Source organism: Corvus brachyrhynchos, unplaced genomic scaffold, assembly GCF_000691975.1.
Source record: "Corvus brachyrhynchos isolate BGI_N302 unplaced genomic scaffold, ASM69197v1 scaffold229, whole genome shotgun sequence".
In the NCBI taxonomy this organism is placed as follows: Eukaryota; Metazoa; Chordata; class Aves; order Passeriformes; family Corvidae; genus Corvus; species Corvus brachyrhynchos.
Window position 1 is genome coordinate 177263 of NW_008240042.1, and position 22197 is coordinate 199459.

General features: G+C 41.6%; 1 protein-coding gene across 2 annotated transcripts; it reads left to right on the top strand.

Annotated features, from left to right (window-relative positions):
* The first annotated feature begins 6 nt into the window (after positions 1-6).
* PKD2 (polycystin 2, transient receptor potential cation channel) lies at positions 7-22059 on the top strand. 2 transcript variants are annotated; one of them, XM_017744237.1, is made up of 15 exons: positions 7-25; positions 5077-5190; positions 7412-7545; positions 7899-8149; positions 8415-8639; positions 9177-9405; positions 10880-11050; positions 11464-11645; positions 12704-12824; positions 15936-16034; positions 16355-16476; positions 17045-17162; positions 17413-17576; positions 18357-18504; positions 19270-22059. In XM_017744237.1, exons 2-15 carry the CDS (start codon positions 5097-5099, stop codon positions 19501-19503), a joined length of 2292 nt encoding a protein of 763 aa, XP_017599726.1. In that variant the 5' UTR covers positions 7-25; positions 5077-5096; the 3' UTR covers positions 19504-22059. The 2 variants fall into 2 exon arrangements, with proteins under 2 accessions (XP_017599726.1, XP_008639484.2); XM_008641262.2 differs by lacking the exon at positions 7-25 and adding an exon at positions 3658-3796 and having other exon boundaries at positions 17416-17576.
* The last annotated feature ends 138 nt before the right edge of the window (positions 22060-22197 follow it).

Below are 22197 nucleotides of genomic sequence, written 5' to 3' on the forward strand. Positions count from 1 at the left end.
AAGCGCCTGGCGCGGAGACTGCGAGGTGAGAGAGCCGCGGCCACGCACCCCACACCCTGACACGGCTCCCCAGCCGCGGGTGCCGCTTCTGCGCGCTGTCGAGTTGATTGTAGTCTCTCCTCTGTAGTTGTCTGGAGTCCTTTTCCGTCCATCCTTGCCTGTGTCTCTGTGTCGCCATCTCTTCGTGCACATCCAGCTTCTGATCCCCGTCCCGGTTATGCCCCCCAGCAGACGTAGATGCACCCACACCTCGCTCCTTCCTCTCCCCACCTCTCTGCCTCCTAGGTCTTACTCCTGGCTGCTTTCCGTGTAAGACTCTCCTGCACAGGGGAGGTTTAGGTTGGGTATTAGGAGGAATTTCTTCACAGAAAGGGTGACATTGGAATGGACTGCCGAGGGAGGTGGTGGAGTTACCGTCTCTGGAGGTGTTAAGGGAAAGACTGATGTGGTACTCGGTGCCATGGTCTGACTGATGGGGTGATGCGATGATCTCAGAGGCCTTTTCCAACCTCGGCTTTCTGCTCCAGCACCAGGTCTTTGGAGAGCTGGAGCAGAATGCTTGTCCTTCTGTCTGTCTCAGCACCCCCCATTCTTTAGAAGAGGTGGTTAGGATGGCGTAGGATACTTAGAGTGGGTTTGCTGGGAGGGTGTTTGAATCACTTCTTCTTTGCTGCAGTATTGTGCAGTGCCTTGCTGGTGCCCTTGATAGTCAAGAGCTGCCTGTTGTCACACAACTGGTGAGCAGGGACAGAGTTTGAAGCAAAACCAGGCACGCATCAAGTGAACATTTGGGGTGTTGTTCAAAGGTTATTGCATTAACTCTCTACTGAGCAGGCCTTGTACAGGGTTGATTTGACACAGCAGAGAAAATGCTGGATGGGGAGTTCTTTGGATTTAAGGTTGTGGCAGCACATTGGAAAGCCCTCCTTTTCAGAGAAGCTCAAAATGTCAGCTTCAGACTGTGAGGATTTTAAACAGAGGATTGGTTTAAGTGTCGGGCAAAATCTTTATGGTTAAAAAGCTGCAGGAAAAGTAAACCGTATTTAGAAAATAAAGATGATTCTTCTGAAATGTGGATTTTCTGAAGTGGTAGATAGTACTGTTACTGGCTGCCACGGCATCGGTGGAACTATCAAAACAAAGTTGATGTTGAGCAAGGATTTGTACCTTCTCTGATTTTCATCTGCATTCAAAGATCATTTGCTGTAATGATTTCTCTGGCTTCGGCTGCATTGCACCAAAATAAATCCCTCTTGAACATTGCAGCATCTTAGTTGTATCAAAGTCAGATTTGCAGACATTATGGAATAGAGCATGTTTTCTTTTTAGCAGATTTTATTGGGACCATGTTCAATGACCCAAGTCACTTCATAACGAGAAACCAGAATGACCAGGAAAAAAATACCAGTAATAATTGTGTTGCACATGAATTGGCACTGCTCTCTTCTGAGTCTTCAGTGGTGTTGCAGTGGGTTGTTGCTGAGATATGTAGTTGTCTAGGAAAAGAGCTGCCTCACTTGGAGAAAGTAATGTTCCTTTTATAAAAACTTCTGTGTAAGTTCAGATACCCCCTTCATCTTAGTTGTTGCCAAGAAGGGACCTCCTGTGTATGTTTTTAACTGTGGTGAAAACCAGCAGTTTGTACATGAGGCGAGTGTGAGAGTGACTTAGTGGTGACCTGGCACGTGTTGCTCCTGTTTGATCTGTGTTGTGATTTGTGCAGTAATGCTCAAAACAGTTTCTGTCAATTCCTGACCTGCATCTGTAGGCAAGTGTAGCTAAAGTTATTGTAGTCGACAGATCCTTTTCTGGCTCTTTGATGAGAATGTTGCCATAAATTCCTGGGCACAGTAAATGTCTGGGTGAGACTTTGGTGCTGTGGAGGTGCTGCAGGGCGCTGTACTTGGCTTTGGAATAGGTAACACCTTCTCTGAAGAATGTGATCCCCGTGCTGCACAGTTAAAGGGCTGATTGCAAGCCTGACATTATTATAGGGCACTTGAAGAATAACTGAGTGTTTAATATTGGAAACACTCCATAGTTCTTTTGACATTCCGTGGATATCCATGAGAATCTTTGAAGACTGGAAAATGGTGCACTCAGCTTTATTTCAAGATGACTACAGGAAGGTTGGCATAGATTTATTTGATGAAATTCCATCTCGCTAGACAGAATTCAACAAGAGGGATAAATCCTTTGGATATCACCAGAGGTAGTGTTACCATGACAAAAAAGGGGCCACTCAGTCTGAAGGATGTTCAATGACAGTTTGTGCTTTACTTGCTGTCAGTTATGAAAGAAAAATGCAGAGAGGATTTAAGGTGTCGGGATTTTGGTAATTGCAGCTGTTGGGGAAACTGTAACAGGAGTTACTAAGTGAATAGAAAGTCAACTACTTCAGACTATCAGTATTGTAGGTTCTTCTTTCTGTGGATTCTGCTCAGATTCTAACACGAGTGTCTGTGAAGTGGCTTTAGTCATCTAGTTTCACAGATCTCTTCAGCAACCGTCCCAGATGCTGAGAGGAGAAGAGGGGATGACTGTTCTTCTCTGTTAAGGAGGAATTTACTAGAAGTTTTAATGGGTAAAAACAAGGTGTGTTTCCAGAGCCAGGCTGGAAAGGTAATCCTGACCTGTAGAGCTGTACTTGGTCATCCAGTGCTGCCATGTCCTCATGGATGTCATCACTGATGTGTTTTGGGCATTTCTTGAAAGGTTTTCTTAGTTATTGTCAGATGAAGGTACCAAATACCCTTCCTAGTCACTCATTAATTGTTACTTTCATGAAGAATGCTACATACAGCATGAGTATAAGCAATTGTTAGTTGCAGATTTATTTGATAAAAGTACACAGATTCTGTCAAAGAAAGTTGATGAATAGCCAATAGGTATAAGGAAACAAAACAGTTTTGGTCCTTGCAGCAGATGTCAAATCCAGCACTGCTTACCTCTACTGTGCTTGATGCATCTAAATCAATATTCTAATAAGGCAAAAAGGGGAATAATATATGTATATTGCAAAAATGTAACAGCTAATGAAAGCTCCAAGCTAGCTGATAGGCAAATTCAGAGTTCATTTAGCACAAAGATCATTGTATGATCCCTGGTGCTGTTTGGTTGGGTTTTTCCTTTGCTGTAACTTTCTGTTCTTTGCTGACTTGACTCCTAACAATAGTCTGATATGACAGAGTTTGAGTTTGGAAGCTTTCTGCTTCTGCTCACCACATTTCTTATTGGTGAGTAATGTGCTGACAGCTGGGACTTGGCTTTCTCACCAACTTAGCTCACTGGCTTTTCCAGCCTTTTCTTCCTCTCTTCCATAATGTTTTCCTGCCTTTATTATGAGGGTTGCTAGTGCAACGTAGTGCTGTGCTAGAGGCTGAATTTGTTGAATTCTTTATTATTAGTGACTCTGTAAATGTTTTTGGATTTGTATTTTTGTCTTCAAGAATGACCTAATGGGGAGGAGGATTTGGCACTCGGTGTAGTAAAGTTGCAGTCTTTATCTGCACATTTTCAAACTTGGCCTTAAAGAACAGCTTTGAAAAAGCTCTTTTATTTGAGGGCTGACACTAGGGAAGGTTGTAAGTTACTAATTAAGCCATGTGAACAGAGATTAATGCTAAGACTATTAGAACTTGCTGTACCTATGCAAGAGAAGTTTCCAGATTTATGTCACAACTTAAAAATGTGGTAGCTGAAAGGCTTCAAGAAACATCTAACACGTTATTTTTTTTCTCATTTTTGCAGGTAGAGGGAAGAGCTTCCTTATTCCCATCTGTGTTAGCAAACAAAGGTCTGCAGCAGGCACCCTAGCCCTTTGTCTTAGTCTTACAGCAGTGGTTGCAGATTGACTGAATTCATGCTTCATTTTCAGCTTTATAATGTGCTTTGGCTATCCCTTGTTACTGTTCCATTTCAAATTACTGTGGTATGTTTGACAGATCCAAGATTTTTCCTAGGGAGTTTGAGGTTACTTCATTTCCATCTACTGAGAATGTAAAGGATGTTTTGAAAGGTTGGCTGTTTAAAACACATCCTGTGAAAAGGATGAAAGTTTAGTGCAGTTCTGTAGGAGTGAGTTTTTAGTTTCAAATGCTTTTCTTCTCATCAGAAACTAAGGTCAAATTGCCTTGCTTTAGGTGTAAATGAAGAGAAATTCCATGAAGAGTAAACAGTCTGAGCATCAGCAGCTGTTCCCAGCATTTTTTCTGTTCTGTACTAGGCATAGGAAATAAGTGTGGTGGTTGCTAACTGCAGTTTGTTTCAAGGTGGTTGCTCCTTGTAGAGACTCCATTTACAAGATCCTTTTGCTTTTCTGTTACCCATGTGGAAGGGATCACCAAAGTTCAGTAGTTTTTCTTCCTGTCTTTTTGGGCATGTCAAACATAATATGAAGTGGGTAACAGGCAGAAACAGTTCAGCTGACACAGTTGCTCAAGTTGACAGCTAGACTGGACAGCAGTTGCTCATTTAGACTGCTACTGATGTTTAATTGATAACTCTTTGCTGTGCAGGGAAAGAAACCATGTAGAAATGCTCACCAACATCCTTACTGTGTCTCTGTTGGACGTGCCTTGCCTATTTGGGAGGGGAAGGTTATGATTTGGGCGTTCTAAAAATAGGTTTGACTCAAGTATCCTCCTGCCACACTGCTCCTAAAGGCTCAATAATGGATGTGCATTTTCATGCATTGAACAATGATTTTCATGTTTAAAAGAAAAGAATACCAAAGCACTGCACTTCCATTTCTTGAAGGATGGCTGTCTGTGCATGTCTCCTTGTATCTGTTTTTGTGTCATGTGGTTTGAAGTGACAGCACTTCCACAGATTCTGTTAGAGTTCTGCTGAGCTGTTCCTAAATTATTATGGTATCTCATTGATAGCTGATACTGCCTCAGGTCCCGTTCAGTCTACTAACGAAGCTCCTCTTGCTTAAACTTAGATCAGTTTACAATCCATAGAAGAACCTGCAGCAGACATGACATAGGTTAAGCTTTCAACACCACTTCTTACGTCACTTGTGTATCTGTACCAGACATCTGTGCACATCATTATTTTTTTTTTCCTTTTAAGGTCTGTGGGGCACAAGACTCATGGAAGAGAGCAACACCAGCAGAGAGCGGTACCTGAAAAGTGTTTTACGGGAGCTGATCACATACATGATTTTCCTTGTGGTCCTGTGTGTCTGTAAGTACTGTTCAGCACCAGTGCACCCAGTTCTGTACTACCTGCTTGCCTTCTGTACTACCTTGAATGAAGGTTGTTTGATGTGGGAGAAGAATTAATGGGCAGGTGTCTAGGCAAATACTTGGAATCAAATATTTCTGTTTATTCTGCGCATGGATTGTTGCTTGAGACTGAAAATACTACAACTTCCTGCACCTTAACAAGTTTTGAATCTTTAGGCAGGATGATAATATTCTTTGTTTTTAGAGGGCATTTTTTAATTGTTGTACTACATTGCAGTAGTACTTCTGCTGCACTTCTGAAATCACTGAGCAGAACTGGTAAATATGAAGAGGAGTTAATCATCTAGGACAAATAATTGAACTAAATCACCATGTTTGAAGTTCATCACCAAGGTTATGTACAGATCACAGCCGGAGACTCGTGTCATTTGTTTGTTGTCTTGATACCATATGAAGTATCATAACACTAAAGAACACAGAACAGAGGAAAATTCAACTTAAAATGCAAGAAAGAACTTTTTGTGGAGTTACAAAATATCTATTTTATTTATTTGCTAGGGAGAAAACCAACAAAACACGTGTACACTGAGTTAGTGTATCTTTAGAAAGCCAATATGTTTCAAGTCTCCAGTTTTTAGTGTGGACAGTTCTGCCCCAAAAAGGCTGAAATGTTGGAGACACTTAAATTGCCATTTATGATCAGTTGTAATACAACAAGGTGATGTTTTTAATTTTTGTGAGAGGGAATTTCGGAGTGGAAAAGCCAATGCAAAACTACATTGGTATACTATCTCTGAGGGCAAGTCTGCTCTGCTTGAATACTGCAGGATTACTAAAAAGCCCAAATTTTATACCATTGACACAACTGTTTTGATGTTGTACTGCAGGTGTGTTTATATATTAAATATAGTGTTTTTTTTCCTTCTTGAGTCATTTAAGAACGCTTAGAGCAGGTTTATGAACAAAGCAATGCAAGGCTGCTTGTGGCTGGCACGCTGGACCACCAAGAGAGGTGTAGCAGTGAGGGGACTGCATTAAAGTAAAATTTATTTCAGTAGGAGAAGTTTAACTTTTAACAGGCTGTTAACTATTTGTTTTGCTACAGAAAAAGATTTTTGCTAACAGAATAAAGGAGAAGTGTAAATATCTGTTAAATATCTAGAGATATTGCTAACTCATTAGTATTTTTTAAGTATCCTTTTCATTTTTCACATGAGCAATAACTGTAGGTCAGTCTGGTCTGTGGCTTGGCATGCTCTAGGAGAGAGCTTCCAAGCGCAGGCTAAATGCTATGGGCATTTCTTGTTCTCTTGTGGTTTGGAGAGTACATATTTAGAGATTATCCAGGTACTGCACAGTCATGTGATACATTCCATGTGCACAGCAGAAGTCTATTAAAAATAGTTCTTGTTCTCTGGTTGTTTAGGGAAACAAAAAATTTATAAATTTTATGAAATTGTCACAACTGACAGTGATTGTTCAGTGTAGGCCTAATCTTTTAGACTCCTCTGAGTTTTAGCCATAGAGTGGTTTAAGTATTTCTAGGTGGCAACAATATCCATGCCAGAGACTGTTTCCGCAAATCATCTTAGTTTTGTACATAATTTTATAATTTATGCTCTGTGGCCCTCAGCCAAATGTTTGGCCCGGTGTGGGGAAAAGAAGTTCCACAGTCATTTATTTTCTGTGGGGAGTTTCTCTTAAAGGCACTGCACATCTGAGGTGGAGGTCCATTGCCTAATCCATGTCATTCCCAGTGCCCTGCAGTATCCTGGTTGACTGTCATTATCTGCTCAAGCAGAGCATAGTTCTCCTGAGGACTTACTGCTGTCTGTGCCAGTTCTCCTTGCATGCCTTGGATAGCACAAGCCACCTAAAAAGGCACTACCTGCCTCTCTTCAGGCTTCTGGATGGTGCCTTTGTTTTCCTTGAGTTTAGCTTTGGTAGAAGCATTAGTAATAGAAGGAGGTGTGGGAAGGAGAAGAGAGTATTTTAAACTGATTGATCAGTCTACCTTCACTGCTTTTTGTATTTTAATCACAGTTGACAGAAAAATGCTGCTTGGTGTGGATTTTGTTCTGAAGCTTAATAGTTCCACTACAAAATCTGTACAAATACAACCTGATGTATTCAAAACAAATAAAATACTTTTTCTTCCTCTTTTTTTTCCCTCTTTCCCTCATTCCTTTATCTCTCACTCCTTACCAAATCTTCTGCAGTGACTTATGGGACAGTGAGTTCCAGTATGTACTATTACACAAGGGTAATGTCGCAGCTCTTCCTGGAAACACCTGTGTCAAAAACGGAGAGAACTGATTTCAAAACTTTGTCCACGATGGATGACTTCTGGAAGGTAATCTAAAACCAAGTTTTCGTATCTCCGTTGCTGTGGTTTGCTGGTCCTGTCATGAACTGTAAATTTAACCTGCAGGATCTTACTTCCTAATGTGGTCGGGCTTGTGCATGATCCATGTGCACAATGTCAAAGCTATGGAACAAAGTAGGCCTTTAAAATGTGAAAATTTAGAACTCAGATAATGTTGGTGAGGCAGGGTAGGGCAAGTTTGTGGGGTGTCCTTGGAGGACAGGTAACAGTAAAGCCTTATGTCAGAAAAATTTAACTGCAATTCTAACACTTCCATGGGATGAAGATCTACAAAATCAGTGCTGGCAACATGCAAACTAAAATTCTGTCATCCTCCCCAGTTCGCAGAAGGCCCTTTGCTGGATGGTCTTTACTGGGAGATGTGGTACAACAACAAAACCATGGCAGAAAACAAAAGCTTCATTTATTATGAGAACCTGCTCCTAGGGGTGCCTCGCATTCGGCAGCTGAAAGTCAGAAATGGTTCGTGCTCCATACCTGAAGATTTAAAGGATGAAATCAAAGACTGCTATGATGTCTATTCTGTAGCTAATGAGGATACTGCTCCTTTTGGACTCCGGAATGGAACTGCGTATGTAGCATTACTGTAGACACGCTCTCCTTTTTAATAAACTTGTGACCCATCTTCCCATCCTAATTTTATGGTGTTAGTCAAAGGAACTTTGTAACTTCCTTTTCTGAGGGGGTACATCAAAACAGTGTAGCAAGCACCTCTTAAATGAAACCTTTATAATAACTAATACATGTTTTTTGGTCAGGTTTTGTTGGTGTCTGTTTTTGTTAATTGTAAGTTGAAGGTGGAAAGACCAACGTGCTCTGTTTCACTTCTGAACCAGCTGGACATATACCAGTGAAAAGGATTTGAATGGGAGCAGCCACTGGGGTTTGATTGCCACATACAGCGGGGCTGGTTATTACCAAGACCTCTCGAGGACCAGAGAAGTGACAGCTCTGCAGATTGCGAGCCTGAAGAAGAACCTGTGGCTGGACAGAGGGACCAGAGCAGCTTTCATTGATTTCTCTGTGTACAATGCAAACATCAACTTATTCTGCGTGGTCAGGTATGAACAGAACCATGGCAGTGTTCCGTTGCACAGTGTGGGTTGTGGGCTTGGGGTTTTCTTGTGATTGCTTTGTTTTGGGGACATGGGAAAGTGTATGTTTTGTGTAAAGGGGACAGACTGAAGTGCCATGCCTCCCTGTCAAAGAAGTGAGACTCCTCATGGAGTCTGTCCTGGCTTTCCTGGTGCTACAATGACTTGGGTGCAGTTTGCAGGAGACTTCTCTAGGGAGTTGGCTTATTCAGGTAAATACGTGGATATACAGCATCAGCCTTTAGTTTAGACAGCATGAAACAGGCTTAGATGAAAATAAATTTGTCTCTGTTTCCTCACTGTTCCTGAAAGGCTTTGGGTTTTAGTCAAAATTGAGTGCGGTCATGTTTACAACTTTTGTGTGGTGTCTTCTCTGAATCATATGTGGGTTTGTTTCTATTATTTAGATAATTATTCAAATAAACCCAAGTGTCTTTTAGTAGTGCTTTTCATCAGTTCTGATTAAATTAAATTCTTTTTTTCTTTGCCTTTTTTTAAATGCAGGTTGCTAGTGGAGTTTCCAGCCACTGGAGGCCTGGTTACATCTTGGCAGTTTCAGCCAGTGAGGCTGATTCATTACATCTCCACTTTTGATTTTTTCCTGGCAGCCTGTGAAATGTCATTCTGTCTTTTTGTTCTCTATTATATGGTGGAAGAGGTCTTAGAAATTCGCATTCATAGACTGCAGTATTTCAGAAGTCTTTGGAATTGCCTTGATATCCTTATCATTGTGGTAAGTAACCTTTGTAATAAGGCTAAAATTGCTTTCTAAAATGCACTTTGTGGGAGACATTAATTACTCAGTGTTCCTATTGTGCGTTTAAGGGATAGGACCATCATTAGGAAGGATGCTTACAGACCTATTAGGCTATTCAGTCTGAGTAAGACAATTTTAGTCTGTGTTGCAATGTTGGTGTGTTTTGCAAAGTTGGTTGTTTTGTCTTCAGTGGTTTCAACCTGGTGCAAAGTTAGAGTATTTGTCCATTGTGCTTTTTCACAGTTTTTGTTTATACAGACATAGCTTTTATTGGAGGTGACAAACTTGCCCTCTCTTCTAGATATCTGGTACAGACTATTGCACTGGCTTTCAAGTAAGAAAATCATCTGCTTTAAAGAAGTTATTTGCATATTGAGGAATGGGACTGGGATTTGAGTATGTGTGCAAAGAACCACAAAGAGCTTTATTGTGGTATTGAATACTCACCAGCTAATACCGAGTTTGAAGAAGTGTCTCAAAAATGTAGAGTGCTAGTAGCTGTCTTGGTTAATTGGACAGTGTTGCACATCAGTAATCTTAGTGTCCCAGAAATACGAGCTTTGGATTTAAAGCTGCATAGTATAATTCTCTCTGGACTCATATCAAGCTGTGCTTACCAAAAGTATACAAAGCCAGAAGTGCTGAAACAGTTCCAGTCCCACACTTGTTTTCTATCTTCAGGCTTGGATGAATCAAAGGTTTCAAGTCTTGAAGTTAGTGTTTGTAATCGAAAGAAATCATATTTGCATCACAGTGCTTTGTAAATGAAGGGCTGTTTAGGAGGATGTTTACATGAATTGTGTGCTGTTTTTTACGCTTAATGGTAGGGGCAGGGATAAGATGCTTTGCTGTTACAGTCAGTGAAGAGTATTCAAGTGTGGGTGTAAAATTCGGTTCACACAAAGGTCAAAATTCTGTGTTTACGCCTTGCCTGAGGGGCATTGTTTAAATGTAGGATTATGTAGTTATGATTCTCTCTGTATGGTGAAGTGTTCACTTACAGTAACAAACAGCTCATTTGCTGAAGTCAAAGCAAGAAACCTCTATGGTAAAACTGCAGCTTCTCTGTTGTTGTTTGTTCTGAGCAATACTGGTCAGTCTGTGCTCTGGAGAAACTGTGGGGCTTTTTTGGCTGTTGCTGTTTTTCTGCTCTTTGTTTTCACCCTTGTCTTTTGGAGTTGTCATATTTCCTTCCTTATATTTTCTTCTCTGTGACAGCATCACTTTTCTAAGCCTGCTATGTGTCACGGTCGTCTTGTTCTTCACCTGTGGCAAAGAAATGACTTCTAGATCTTACTCCCAGACTATTTGTAGTCCAGGACTATAATGGTTTTCTTGTGAAATGCACAAATTCCTCATATCTTGACTTTATCTGACGTACATGGCTCAAACAAGTTGTTGTAAAACCCTAATCACCTTTTGTAAATTTGTATGTTTCTTTTGTCCTCAGCTGTCTGTGGTAGCTATAGGAATTAGCATCTATAGGACATCAACTGTTGATATGCTCCTGAAGAAGCTGCTGGAAGATCAGAACTCATTCCCCAATTTTGAACCTTTGGCATACTGGCAAATGCAATTCAACAACATTGCTGCAGTCACTGTGTTTTTTGTCTGGATCAAGGTAACTCCAAGACACACGTCCTTATTCCAACATTAGAATGTAAGCAGTATCCTGAGTTTCATGAAACACATTATTTGAGGTTTACTTATGTTTCTCCCAAAGTCAATCATGTGTGAAAGTCAGAACGCAGGGATAACTTCTGGCAGATGAAAAGCAAGGTTGTAATTTGCCACAGGATTAGTCAGCTCTTGTTTAGGTCTAGAAGATATAGTCAGTGCTTGTGTTTTGTCAGCAGACATGTTAAGAAATGTTTGTATTATTCCTCAATTGATAAGTTAGTAATTCTTACTGGATACTGCTTTGTCTCCAGTCGTGTTCAATAAGACATCTCATGTAAAGACTGGAGAGCAGTTAGGTTCAGAAATTGTCTTCCTTGGCTTTACAGCATTTTCTTTTCTTTTTTCCTTTAACAGCTTTTCAAATTTGTTAACTTCAACAGAACAATGAGCCAGTTATCCACCACGATGTCTCGCTGCGTCAAAGATGTCATTGGCTTTGCCATTATGTTTTTTATTATTTTCTTAGCATATGCTCAGTTGGCCTATCTTGTCTTCGGCACTCAAATTGATGACTTCAGCACTTTCCAGGACTGCATGTAAGTACAGGTATAAAAAAAGCAAAGATTTCAGTGCATTGGTAAATTGGTTGCTTTATCAGAGGCAAATCCTGTGACATCCATCTAAACAGATAAGCTACAGGCACAGCACTGTTGATATAGCCTGGTAGCAAACACATTTTTGTAACATTTTTATCTCAGTGTTAATGCTGTGAGATTAAGAATATGCTATAGTCAGAGCAGTGAGCTAAAAATGACATGGTTTGGTTGGTGTGACATGATTTTTACGGTAGTTGGTTGCATTCCTAGACAAAGCAATGACTCCATGTTCAGTGGTTAAATGCTTACTGAAATGTTGGATGCATTATAAGGCTGTGTTCCTGATGGTGTTCAAAGCTGCTTGACTCAAACAGAGTTCATCTTAGCCAACCACAAAAGTTGTAAGTATCTGGAATCCAGGAGAGAGAGAAGTCTTCGTATAAGGTTGCTAATCAGTTTTTTCTTGGTCGATTTAGTACAACATAACCTGATTGTAACTGAGGCAATTAACAGGTTGTTCAGTCACTGATTTCTCCTGCCCCCTTACACTGGGGCAGTGTTGCAAAGAGTTTCTTGCAGAAAACTGAAGGAACTTGAAATATGCTGATGGTGCTGTGACCCTGCCCCCTTACACTGGGGCAGTGTTGCAGAGTTTCTTGCAGAAAAGTGAAGGAACTTGAAATATGCTGATGGTGCTGTGAAGTGCCAAGCTTTTTCCAGCTTAGAGGGAGAGGTTTGCGGTTTTATGTGTGTGACAGAGATGGGAGTGGGTCTCAAAGCTTCACAGTAGTAATTATTAGTTTGCTCTGCTTCCTATTGTGACCAAAAGGGAGAAGTAACCACCATGGTTTTGTTCTCTGTGTGGCACCTGACTGTGAGTTTGGTTATGCCTATACATGTGCTTGATGAATTGTTTTTGCAGTGCCTGATCAAGTGTTACAGCAGTGCAGACCTCTCTGCAGCCCATCAGTCACACTGCTAGAGTAAAATAGTTTGAGAATCCTCACACAGCTCCAATGATGTTTTCTTCAACTCCTGGATGTGTTTTGTTTTTTAAGATTTACTCAGTTCCGCATCATTTTGGGAGACTTCAACTTCACAGAGGTTGAAGAAGCGAATCGAATTTTGGGACCCATTTATTTCACTACATTTGTGTTCTTTATGTTCTTCATTCTTTTGGTATGTACACTTTGTTTATGGGGGGTGGGTTAGTGGCTATTTTTGCATCACTTGTCCTTTGATTCCTCCTGCTACTTTTGGGACTTTTTCTGGTAATTGTGAGTGTGTGGCCTATGAAGGGGCCTGACTGCTACATGGCTGGTCACTATACTCTTTCCTTTTTTATTGATTTGCATTGTATATTTGTTGTCATTCTCATGTAGTGCTCCACATTGTGTTTTTTTAAATTTTTATTATTATGAAGAATTTTATTTCTAAAATCTGAATAGTGCCTGGTTGGCATACACAGCAAGGCTGTATCTCTTGGTGAAAAGTGGCTGTACTGTTCCATGCAGTCTCTTGGTTCATAAAGGCCTCTGATGTGTGGAGGACTGTGTTTACAGCAGCCTTGTTCTTGCATGCCGCACACAGCTTTGCCTGCTGCAAGAGCCTGGTTCTTCAGCAGTGCAGCAGCTTTCAGATATGCAGGTTTGCCTCTCTTCTATCTTGTTCTGCTTCTCCAGGGCAGAGTCAGGCCCTGCCTTCCTCCTTTCCCCAGTGCAGATTACCTGTACACTTTTCAAATAGGATTTAGGAAGCTCAGCTTACCCGAGAGGCAGTATGTGGACTTTATGACTTTATTGACTAATAAATCAGGGAGTGTGTTGTAATTGAGTACTCATCTTTTGTATACTCTGTTATCTGGCAAGGATAAATGCAGGATTTTACTAACCTTAAAACTGTACAGCAGTCCTGTATCATGATAATTTTTTATGTTATTTAGTGACCCTTATACCTAGTGCAGCTTTAGATGAGGAGGAATGGCATTCAGATTTTTTTTTTTTGTGGGAAAGACATCATCTTGGATGTTCACTAGTAAGGAAGCAGAGAATTTTAAGTGTTCGGTGAGGTGGACCAGGAGTCAGTGGGAAGATAACATGTGGGTCACTCTGGCCAAAGGTGCACATGAAGCAGGTTTCCTGTTTGCTTTGTAGCACCTCATACATTCCAGAGGTTATTACTATTTGAGATGAGGAGGAATGGCATTCAGATTTTTTTTTTTTGTGGGAAAGACATCATCTTGGATGTTCACTAGTAAGGAAGCAGAGAATTTTAAGTGTTCGGTGAGGTGGACCAGGAGTCAGTGGGAAGATAACATGTGGGTCACTCTGGCCAAAGGTGCACATGAAGCAGGTTTCCTGTTTGCTTTGTAGCACCTCATACATTCCAGAGGAACAGAGTCTAGTGTCCAGCAAGGGAAAGAAATGTTTCTTTTTTTAAAGGGCAACAGAAAAGCACTGGAAGGTGAAGTCAGAGCAGGTTATCCAAAATACTCAGTATTATTTGTGTGTTTATTAATAGCTGCCTCTGCATCCCCTTGGAGTGGATCCCACTCAGCCTGGTCAGCTCCGGACGCAGCAGGCTGGGGGGCCCAGCCTCCGGACTCCTGGAGACCAGAGGTCTGGCTCGTGGGTCCTTCCACAGGACCGCTGGGATGGAGGCGAGCGGTGGAGGGAGGAGGCAGACTCAGAACTGGGTTAAATCTGGGAAGTTTATTGAGCCTCGGACGCGAGGCCCCACCTCCCAGGGATGCCCAGTTCGGAGCGAGCTCCGAAGGCATCTGCAGGAGGATTTATGGGAGGGTGGTAACATGGGAGGGAACCAATGGGAGAAGGGAAGGGTGTGGTGAACAGGGTGAAAGGCGTATCAGGGAACCAACCATGGGAGAGGAAGGGAGGGATCTTTTTCCCCTGGCCAATCACACGATGCCCCTGCCAGAGCCTCGGACGCGAGGTCCCACCTCCCAGGGATGCCCAGTTCGGAGCGAGCTCCGAAGGCATCTGCAGGAGGATTTATGGGTGGGTGGTAACATGGGAGGGAACCAATCGGAGAAGGGAAGGGTGTGGTGAACAGGGTGAAAGGCGTATCAGAGAACCAACCATGGGAGAGGAAGGGAGGGATCTTTTTCCCCTAGCCAATCACACGATGCCCCTGCCAGAACTTTCTAGAAGCCTGGGAGGGGTGCCAGCACAATTGGCAAGGGCCAGGGAGGAGACAAAGGTGGGAAATGGGGTAATTGGCAGAAAATTGGGAGGATACAAACTGGGTAGATACAAAGGTACAAAACTCGAGGGGAGACCCGGTCTGAACCAAAGCAAAACACACTCCCACAAATATCTGTAAAGCCTCTCATTTTGCCTGAATTAAATGTTGATGTAAGTTCCTTGAGACTGGTCTGAGACCTGGAAATTAAGTTAGGGAAGATGGGCCGAAAGCACCAACTCTTAAAGTTGGGCAAAATAGCAGTAAAAAGTAGCATAATAGTGAGTTGTCAAGTTACCTCTTACTTCTCTGGTGTTGGGCATGAATGCATAAAGATACAGCACTGAAAGATTGTTCCAAAGTCCATGAGAAAACAGAGGAGAGAACACTGCCTTTCTGCGCTGAATGTGCCAGTAAATTTAGTTACTCTTTTTGGATGTGAATATCCAATTTGCAATTCAGTCATGTTTACTCCATGTCCAGCAGGAGCCTTTCAGTAAAGACAGCATGGTTTGATTAAGTTACATGCTTGGCACAGGGTTAGTGAGACCAATATTTTCTCCTTTCTCTGAACAAGAAAGATCTCTTTTTAGAGTTGATGCCATAAATGCCAAGTGCCTGATTTTAAGCTTTTCGCTTTTATCTTTAGTCTGAAATGCAAGCAGAGTTGTAACTAGATAAGAACCTTTTGTTTGTGCTGGTTATTATGGGATGAATAGTTAACTTGATTCCTCAGGCATTTTTGTTGCCAGCTGTGTTGCCTGGATTAATTTACATTTGTTAGCTGTGTAAATTTGGCCTTGCAGGGTTTACTGCCACTGCTGCGTGTAGCTGTGAACCCTCTGTGGAAAGTAATTCTCCAGTTATGTTAATAACCAGTAATGTTGATTAAAAGTTGTTATACTGCATCATGTCATATTTCAATATCAAGCTCTGGATGTTAGTTTCTTTTTAAACAGACTACAATTTTCTTCTGGCCTTTTAAAACAAAATTCATATAAATGCCTGCACAAGAAGGTCATAGAAGTAGTTGGGCTCAGTCTTGTTGAAATTTCAAATTTCAAAATTTTTGTTTTCTCTCATGAACAGAACATGTTTTTGGCCATTATCAATGATACCTACTCTGAAGTCAAATCAGATATGGCACAACAGAAGGCTGAAATGGAACTGTCTGACCTTATCAGGAAGGTGAATGTAATGTTTTATTTGTTTGACATCTTATTCCTCACATCTGAACTTATTTCATAAAACACAATATAAACTGTACAAAGTAAAGCTGGCAGCAGCTAGTGAGAGTGCACATCTCAGTTAAAACAAATTGATCTGAGTGTAAATTAAATGAGTGCAAACTTCCCATCACAACGTATTTCAGTCATATGAGACTTTGCCTTGAATGATCACACTGAAAACACTGAAATGAGAGTGTACAGTGGCTGATTTTTGTAATCAAAAAAGCTATTAGAAATCTCATTTCATGAGAAACAACAAAATTTCACGTTCTCTTTTAGGGCTACAACAAAGCCATGATCAAACTTAAATTGAAGAAAACTACTGTTGATGACATTTCAGAAAGTCTGAGACAAGGTGGAGGAAAACTCAATTTTGATGAGCTCCGGCAGGATCTCAAAGGGTAGGGGAGTTGTTACTTCTTACCTCGAATAGTATCCCCAGGGACATGTGATGTTAAGTTTTTGATGTGATTTTCCTCTAGCAAAAGTACACTAATGTGGATAAAGACACACAGCAGAGTACTATTCTCTGCACTATGGCTGGCGTTGGCATCCCACACCAGAGAAAGGATTTGGAGCTCTGGGGCCCAACCTCTGTGTTTTGGGGAGAAAACTACAGAAATCTCTGAGGAAGCAGAGACCTAAGGCCTTGGAGGAAATGGTAATGTTTCTGTCAGACCACTGCAGGACTTTGTGGACAGTCAGGAGTCCAAGGCAAGGGTACAAATCAAGGAGATATAGATGGGAGCTGTGAAGGAGAAAGGTTCAGTGCAGGGAAGATTGGTGCTTTAACTAATGAAAGGTGAGGACTGAGGGGTTTTTATCAGTGTTGTGAATTTATAGGCAATGATGGGATGTCTTTGGCTTCAGGATGAAAGTCTGTCTGAAGTGAGGTGTTTTCTAATACACAGAATTCTTTCAGCATCTGAAAAATGGAAAGTAAAGGAACTGCTTTTACTGCCTTTTCAGGAAGGGGCACACAGATGCAGAGATCGAAGCAATATTTACCAAATATGACCAGGATGGGGACCAGGAATTGACGGAGCATGAACATCAGCAGATGAGAGATGACCTGGAAAAGGAGAGGGTGAGCTCAGCACTAGGACAGGTGTTCCACCAGCACTGTCTGCCAGTCTGCGCCCTGTGCTGGTTTCCTGCCTCAGAGGAATCCTCTTGTCTCCCTTCACTTTTGCTGTCGTTCCTGGCTGTGTGAGCAGAACTATAAAAAGGCACAGGGGAGCTGATAGAGGGCAGGAAGTCTTTGACCTTGGCACCACCATGCCCCATGTACAGGTGAAAGTTTTTACATCTTCTCTCTCTCTTGCGTTTTCACAAAGGAGGATCTGGATCTGGAGAGGAGCTCTCTGCCACGTCCTCTGAGCAGCCGCAGCTTCCCACGGAGCTTGGATGACTCCGAGGAGGATGAGGATGAAGACAGTGGGCACAGCTCCAGGAGGAGGGGCAGCAGCTCTAGTGGTGTTTCCTATGAAGAGTTCCAAGTGTAAGTTTATCCTTCTGAGGGGGAAAAATCTGCATGGTGGGCTTTGGTTGGTTTTTTTTTTTCATTGTGGGTTTTCTTCTTTTGGTTATATAGTATTCTCTCCTTGATATTAAGCAAATTATTAATAAAAGCAAGTGTTAGGATTTTGTTGTGCGTAAGTCACTCCTTTTAGTAGCTTTCAAATAATAACTGAACTGGAGGTGCCTTAGAGAGCTTCATGGGAGTTGGTTAGAAAATAGAAAATCAGAAAAACAAAACAATAAACCAGCAACAAAACCCCTGTCCGTAAGACCTTGTCATTGAAAAGTCAAAGAAAAGGGTCATGTTACAATAATGCCAGAAAAGACTTTTTTAAGTAGTAAAACCTTGAGTTTATTTTAGGTTCAGTGAGATCTTCAATGGTTATTTTAATAAGATTAAGTTACTCATGAGTGTGTATTTTGTCCAAAATGATAGATCTCCTTATTAATTAATTACAGCAGCACTAGCTGAATAAAGAATTGTGTAACTGGAACCAACAAATTTTCGTGATGATGCCCTAAGAGCAGTGAAAGCAGACTGCAAGATGTACTTTTTTTCCCCATGTGCTTTGCCCCCGTTTTACTTTCTTGCTGCACTGTACCTTGTCCCTCCTGGACAGTAGGACTGGTTTGTGGGAAGTCAGAAGCGTGCTTGGATAACAGCAGTGTCTCATCCTTGTATGCTCTGTGTGTTGACATGCTAGAACAGTGCTGACCGGGCAATGTGTGAGTCACTGAAGCTCCCACTTGTTGCCCTCAGACTCATGAGGCGGGTGGATCGCATGGAGCACTCCATCGGCAGTATTGTCTCCAAGATCGATGCCGTTATCGTGAAGCTGGAGGCCATGGAGAGGGCCAAGCTAAAAAGGAGAGATGTGTTGGGAAGGCTGTTAGATGGAGTGACAGAGGTAAGAAACCCACTCTCTGTGGTCTGGTTACAACCTGCATGTTTTCCATGCTGCTGGCACTGCTTCCTACTGCTTGGCTTGGCAGGATTGGAGGAGTGGTGGGAAAGAGGAGGTGGGTGCTTTGGCAATGGGTGATTGATTTCAGTTACGTGGTAGCAAAACATGAAATTTAAACCATGAAATTTTGGGATCCAAACTTCAGATATGACAACATGTCTTACAGCAGGCCTATGTCACCATTTAAACCCGTGATCTGGACAGCAATGGTGTTCAGTGGTTGCTGAAGCAGCTCCTCCATCCCTTGGTGTCTGTTGGGATTAATACAATATTTTTTGTGGACTAGTCTGTTGGAGTTTAGGGGATCCAGCCCAGCAGGCCCAGCGTGCTCTTATTCTCCTTTGTTGCTCCTGGGACTGTGTGTGACAGGTGGGAGTAGTTCACTTCTGTCACCAGGCTAACCTGACTTCTACTGCTTTCCCTTTCACCCCCTCTTTCCTGAGGGCCCTTTGGAAGTGGCCAGTGGGAGAAACGTATTATTTCTGTGGGTTCTAAAATCTGTCAGCTGGAATACAGGCTGTGCTTTCCTAGGTGACAACCTGGTCATTTCATCACTGGAAATAAAACAATTTGCTGTGGGAGCTATGTTTCCCCATTAGCCTATGGAAGTACTCGAGTGGCGTAAAAATTTCCTGTGGTTATATTGGGTTTTGCCTAGACTGCAGTTTGGAAGCTGCACTTCCAGCTTGGGTCTTTTAATGTGTTTAGGATGAAAGACTGGGCCGGGATAACGAAATCCACAGGGAGCAAATGGAGCGGCTGGTGCGAGAGGAGCTGGAGCGCTGGGAGTCGGATGACACGGCCTCCCAAATGAGCCATCGGCTGGGAACGCCCTTGGGACTGAATGGCCAACCTCGCTCCAGGAACTCCCGGCCATCTTCTTCCCAGTCAGATGGCATTGATGTGGGAGCAGGCAATGGGGGGAACAACATCCATGTGTAGGTTGAGCTTTGTAGGTGATTCCAAATGTTTCCGGTCAGTATTCAGCCCGCAAATACCCCAGTGCTGTTCCCCGGCATGAGGGGATCGCTCTGATCAGACCACTGAGGACAACTTTCACTGGTGGGAAAAAGTAAATATTCACTCCATCAATCATTTTCAGGCCTGTGTGATGCCAGCAGTGAGAGTGGCAGCCTTGGAAGCAAAAATGCAGGAATCTGAATGGATATCAGGTGGGACAAAATCTACCAGGACAGAAATCTGATTCCATAAAAGTATTATTGGGAACACTTGCATAAGGGCAGCAAGCTTCAGACAAAATAATGTGCGGTGGCTGGCACACTAAAATAAAAGGCTATTAATTTTCTGCTTCCTCTTGAAAAATACAGTTTTTAAAGGCTTTTAAAAGCAAATTTTAAAATAAGATGGCAGCAGTTTGTCTTATTCATTTTAACAGCTGACAGATAAAACAGCACTTCTTTGAAATTTGAGTTTCTACTTGTCTTTCTGAGTTATTCTTGGTATACTAATATTTTACTTAAAGTATTCCTTTTTTTCTGTTTTTTAGAGGTACTACGTTTCTTTAAGCAGAAGAAAGTGCACTTAGTTTGTACAACTGTAAATTACATAATTCTGTGGTAGAAACTGAATGCATTATAATTAGGATTTCGGAAGAAACTTTTGAGAACTGCCTCTTTACACCCAACTAACAATATTTTTCAGCTATGTTGCAAAGTGCCCATTTTCTAATGCTATGTTTTCATGATTTAAGTGTTCCTGGGATAAACATTCCAGAGGTTCTTAGATAAATACAGCTACTTTGCAGAAAATACGTTATTTAAAAGCACACGGGATTGAAAATCACCAAGTTTTCCTTGGGTGTGACAGGGAAGGGGGCAGAGGAGTTTCTGACAGTTGGGAAAATCTGATCTTGTGCCATGTGAAGCTCTAATCACATCTCAGCTATGTGATCTGTATTTATATTTAACTGAACTGCTTGTGAAATTATTAGGTACATTTCTACATAGATTCTTCTGCTGAGGTGCAGCACAGGATTCCTTTAGGAAGGTGTTTGTAGTATAATCGCTGATTTTTAGTATTTAATGCCCTCTCCTTTCTTTGTTACAGAAGCTTTATTTTTGAGAGGAGATGCAACATTGAAATTCTGTTGGTTTCCTATAGAGAGCATTGAGGCAGTGTTTGGAGTTTTGCCTAGGAATATGTTTCCATATGTGGAATACTGGTTTAGGAGGGAGGCTGTCAACTGTGCTTTTTTCCTGAAGATGGCAGTTGCCTTGTGTTTAAAGACTCAGACTTGGTGAAAAGGATAATGGAAAGCTACATAATCAATCACATCTCAGCTATTGGTAGGGTATATAGAGGAAAAATGCCAGTTTAACAAAGTATGAGTAGCATGTGTTATGCTGGTGCCTTCTGTCTCAGCAAGCAGTTGTTAGCTCTTCGTTCTTGTGGGAGTGCCGCTTAGGCAAAGCTTCCGTGTTCCATATATTCTTGCAGTGGCATTGCCTGCATGAGCAGTGGCTCTGAATGCCTTTCCTCTAACCAGAGAACTTGCTAAAACCAAATAGACTTCGTGCCTTTCCATTTTTAAGTTTATGAGAAACCATACGCACAGAAACCTAATTGATGTTAGGTGGAAGTGGAGGAAATTCAGTGTTGGAATTTCATAGTAGCTGTGCCTCGGGAACAGAATTATGTGGGAGAACGGGTTATGATTCCTGTGGGTGTTCTTCTGTGGATTATTTTGTCCTGTATTGGGAAGAAATTCATATCCTTTCCCAAGAGTTCTCATTAACTTGCCAAAACAGTGCACAGCACAGTGGGTACGTCATTTGTGTGGGATGAGGGCATTCAGATTAAGCTCTCTCTTGCCTTGATTGAAAGGTTTTGCACCTCAGAAACCTTTCTGAGGAAAGCTTTTCAGTGTTGAACTGCATTTCTGACTGTAAACAAACAGACCAAAAAGAAACACCAGCTTTACACATGGCCAGCTGGAGTGCAAGGAAAAGAGAAAATACAATACCAAAGCAATTTAAATATACAGAGCCTTGTCTTTATATTCATATCCAAAATATGTCTTTCAAAATGTAAATTCAGTCACGCGGTTCATCTTTTGTTTGTACTATGTGTTTATTATGAAAATGTTTGCTTTAATAGCTGTATTTGTTGGGGTGTATTTCTGTAACGTGTCGTTACTTGATAACAAACTTCATCTTGAAGTGCAGTAAGTTTCCCTGGGGCACCCGTGTGTGTTGACAGTGGGCCTTGCAATAAGTGCATTGCCACTTGAAAAATGTTACAGACATTTTATTGATGCATTTTTCAATTTTAGATTATAGTATCATTTGTCAAAGGTACGGTTTTTGCATAGTAATGTACAGTGTTTGGTCTTATTAGGAAGCTGTTAATTATGCAAGTCTTCTACAATGATCAAGAATGTATTGATCTGTAAAACTGAGCACTTTACTTCCTAATAAACATTTTATATAATCTACAAAGCAAACTTTGTGCCCTGCACTTGGTTTGTTTATGATGAAACATGAAGAATCCTACGTTTTATTTGTGTTGCTTTTATCTCATATCTTATTCTCAGATTATTCTCCCTAATAAAGGGAGTAGAGGGTGTAAATGAGCGCAGAGGACTGGGCTGATCCTAGTGTTTTATTGCCCAAGCAG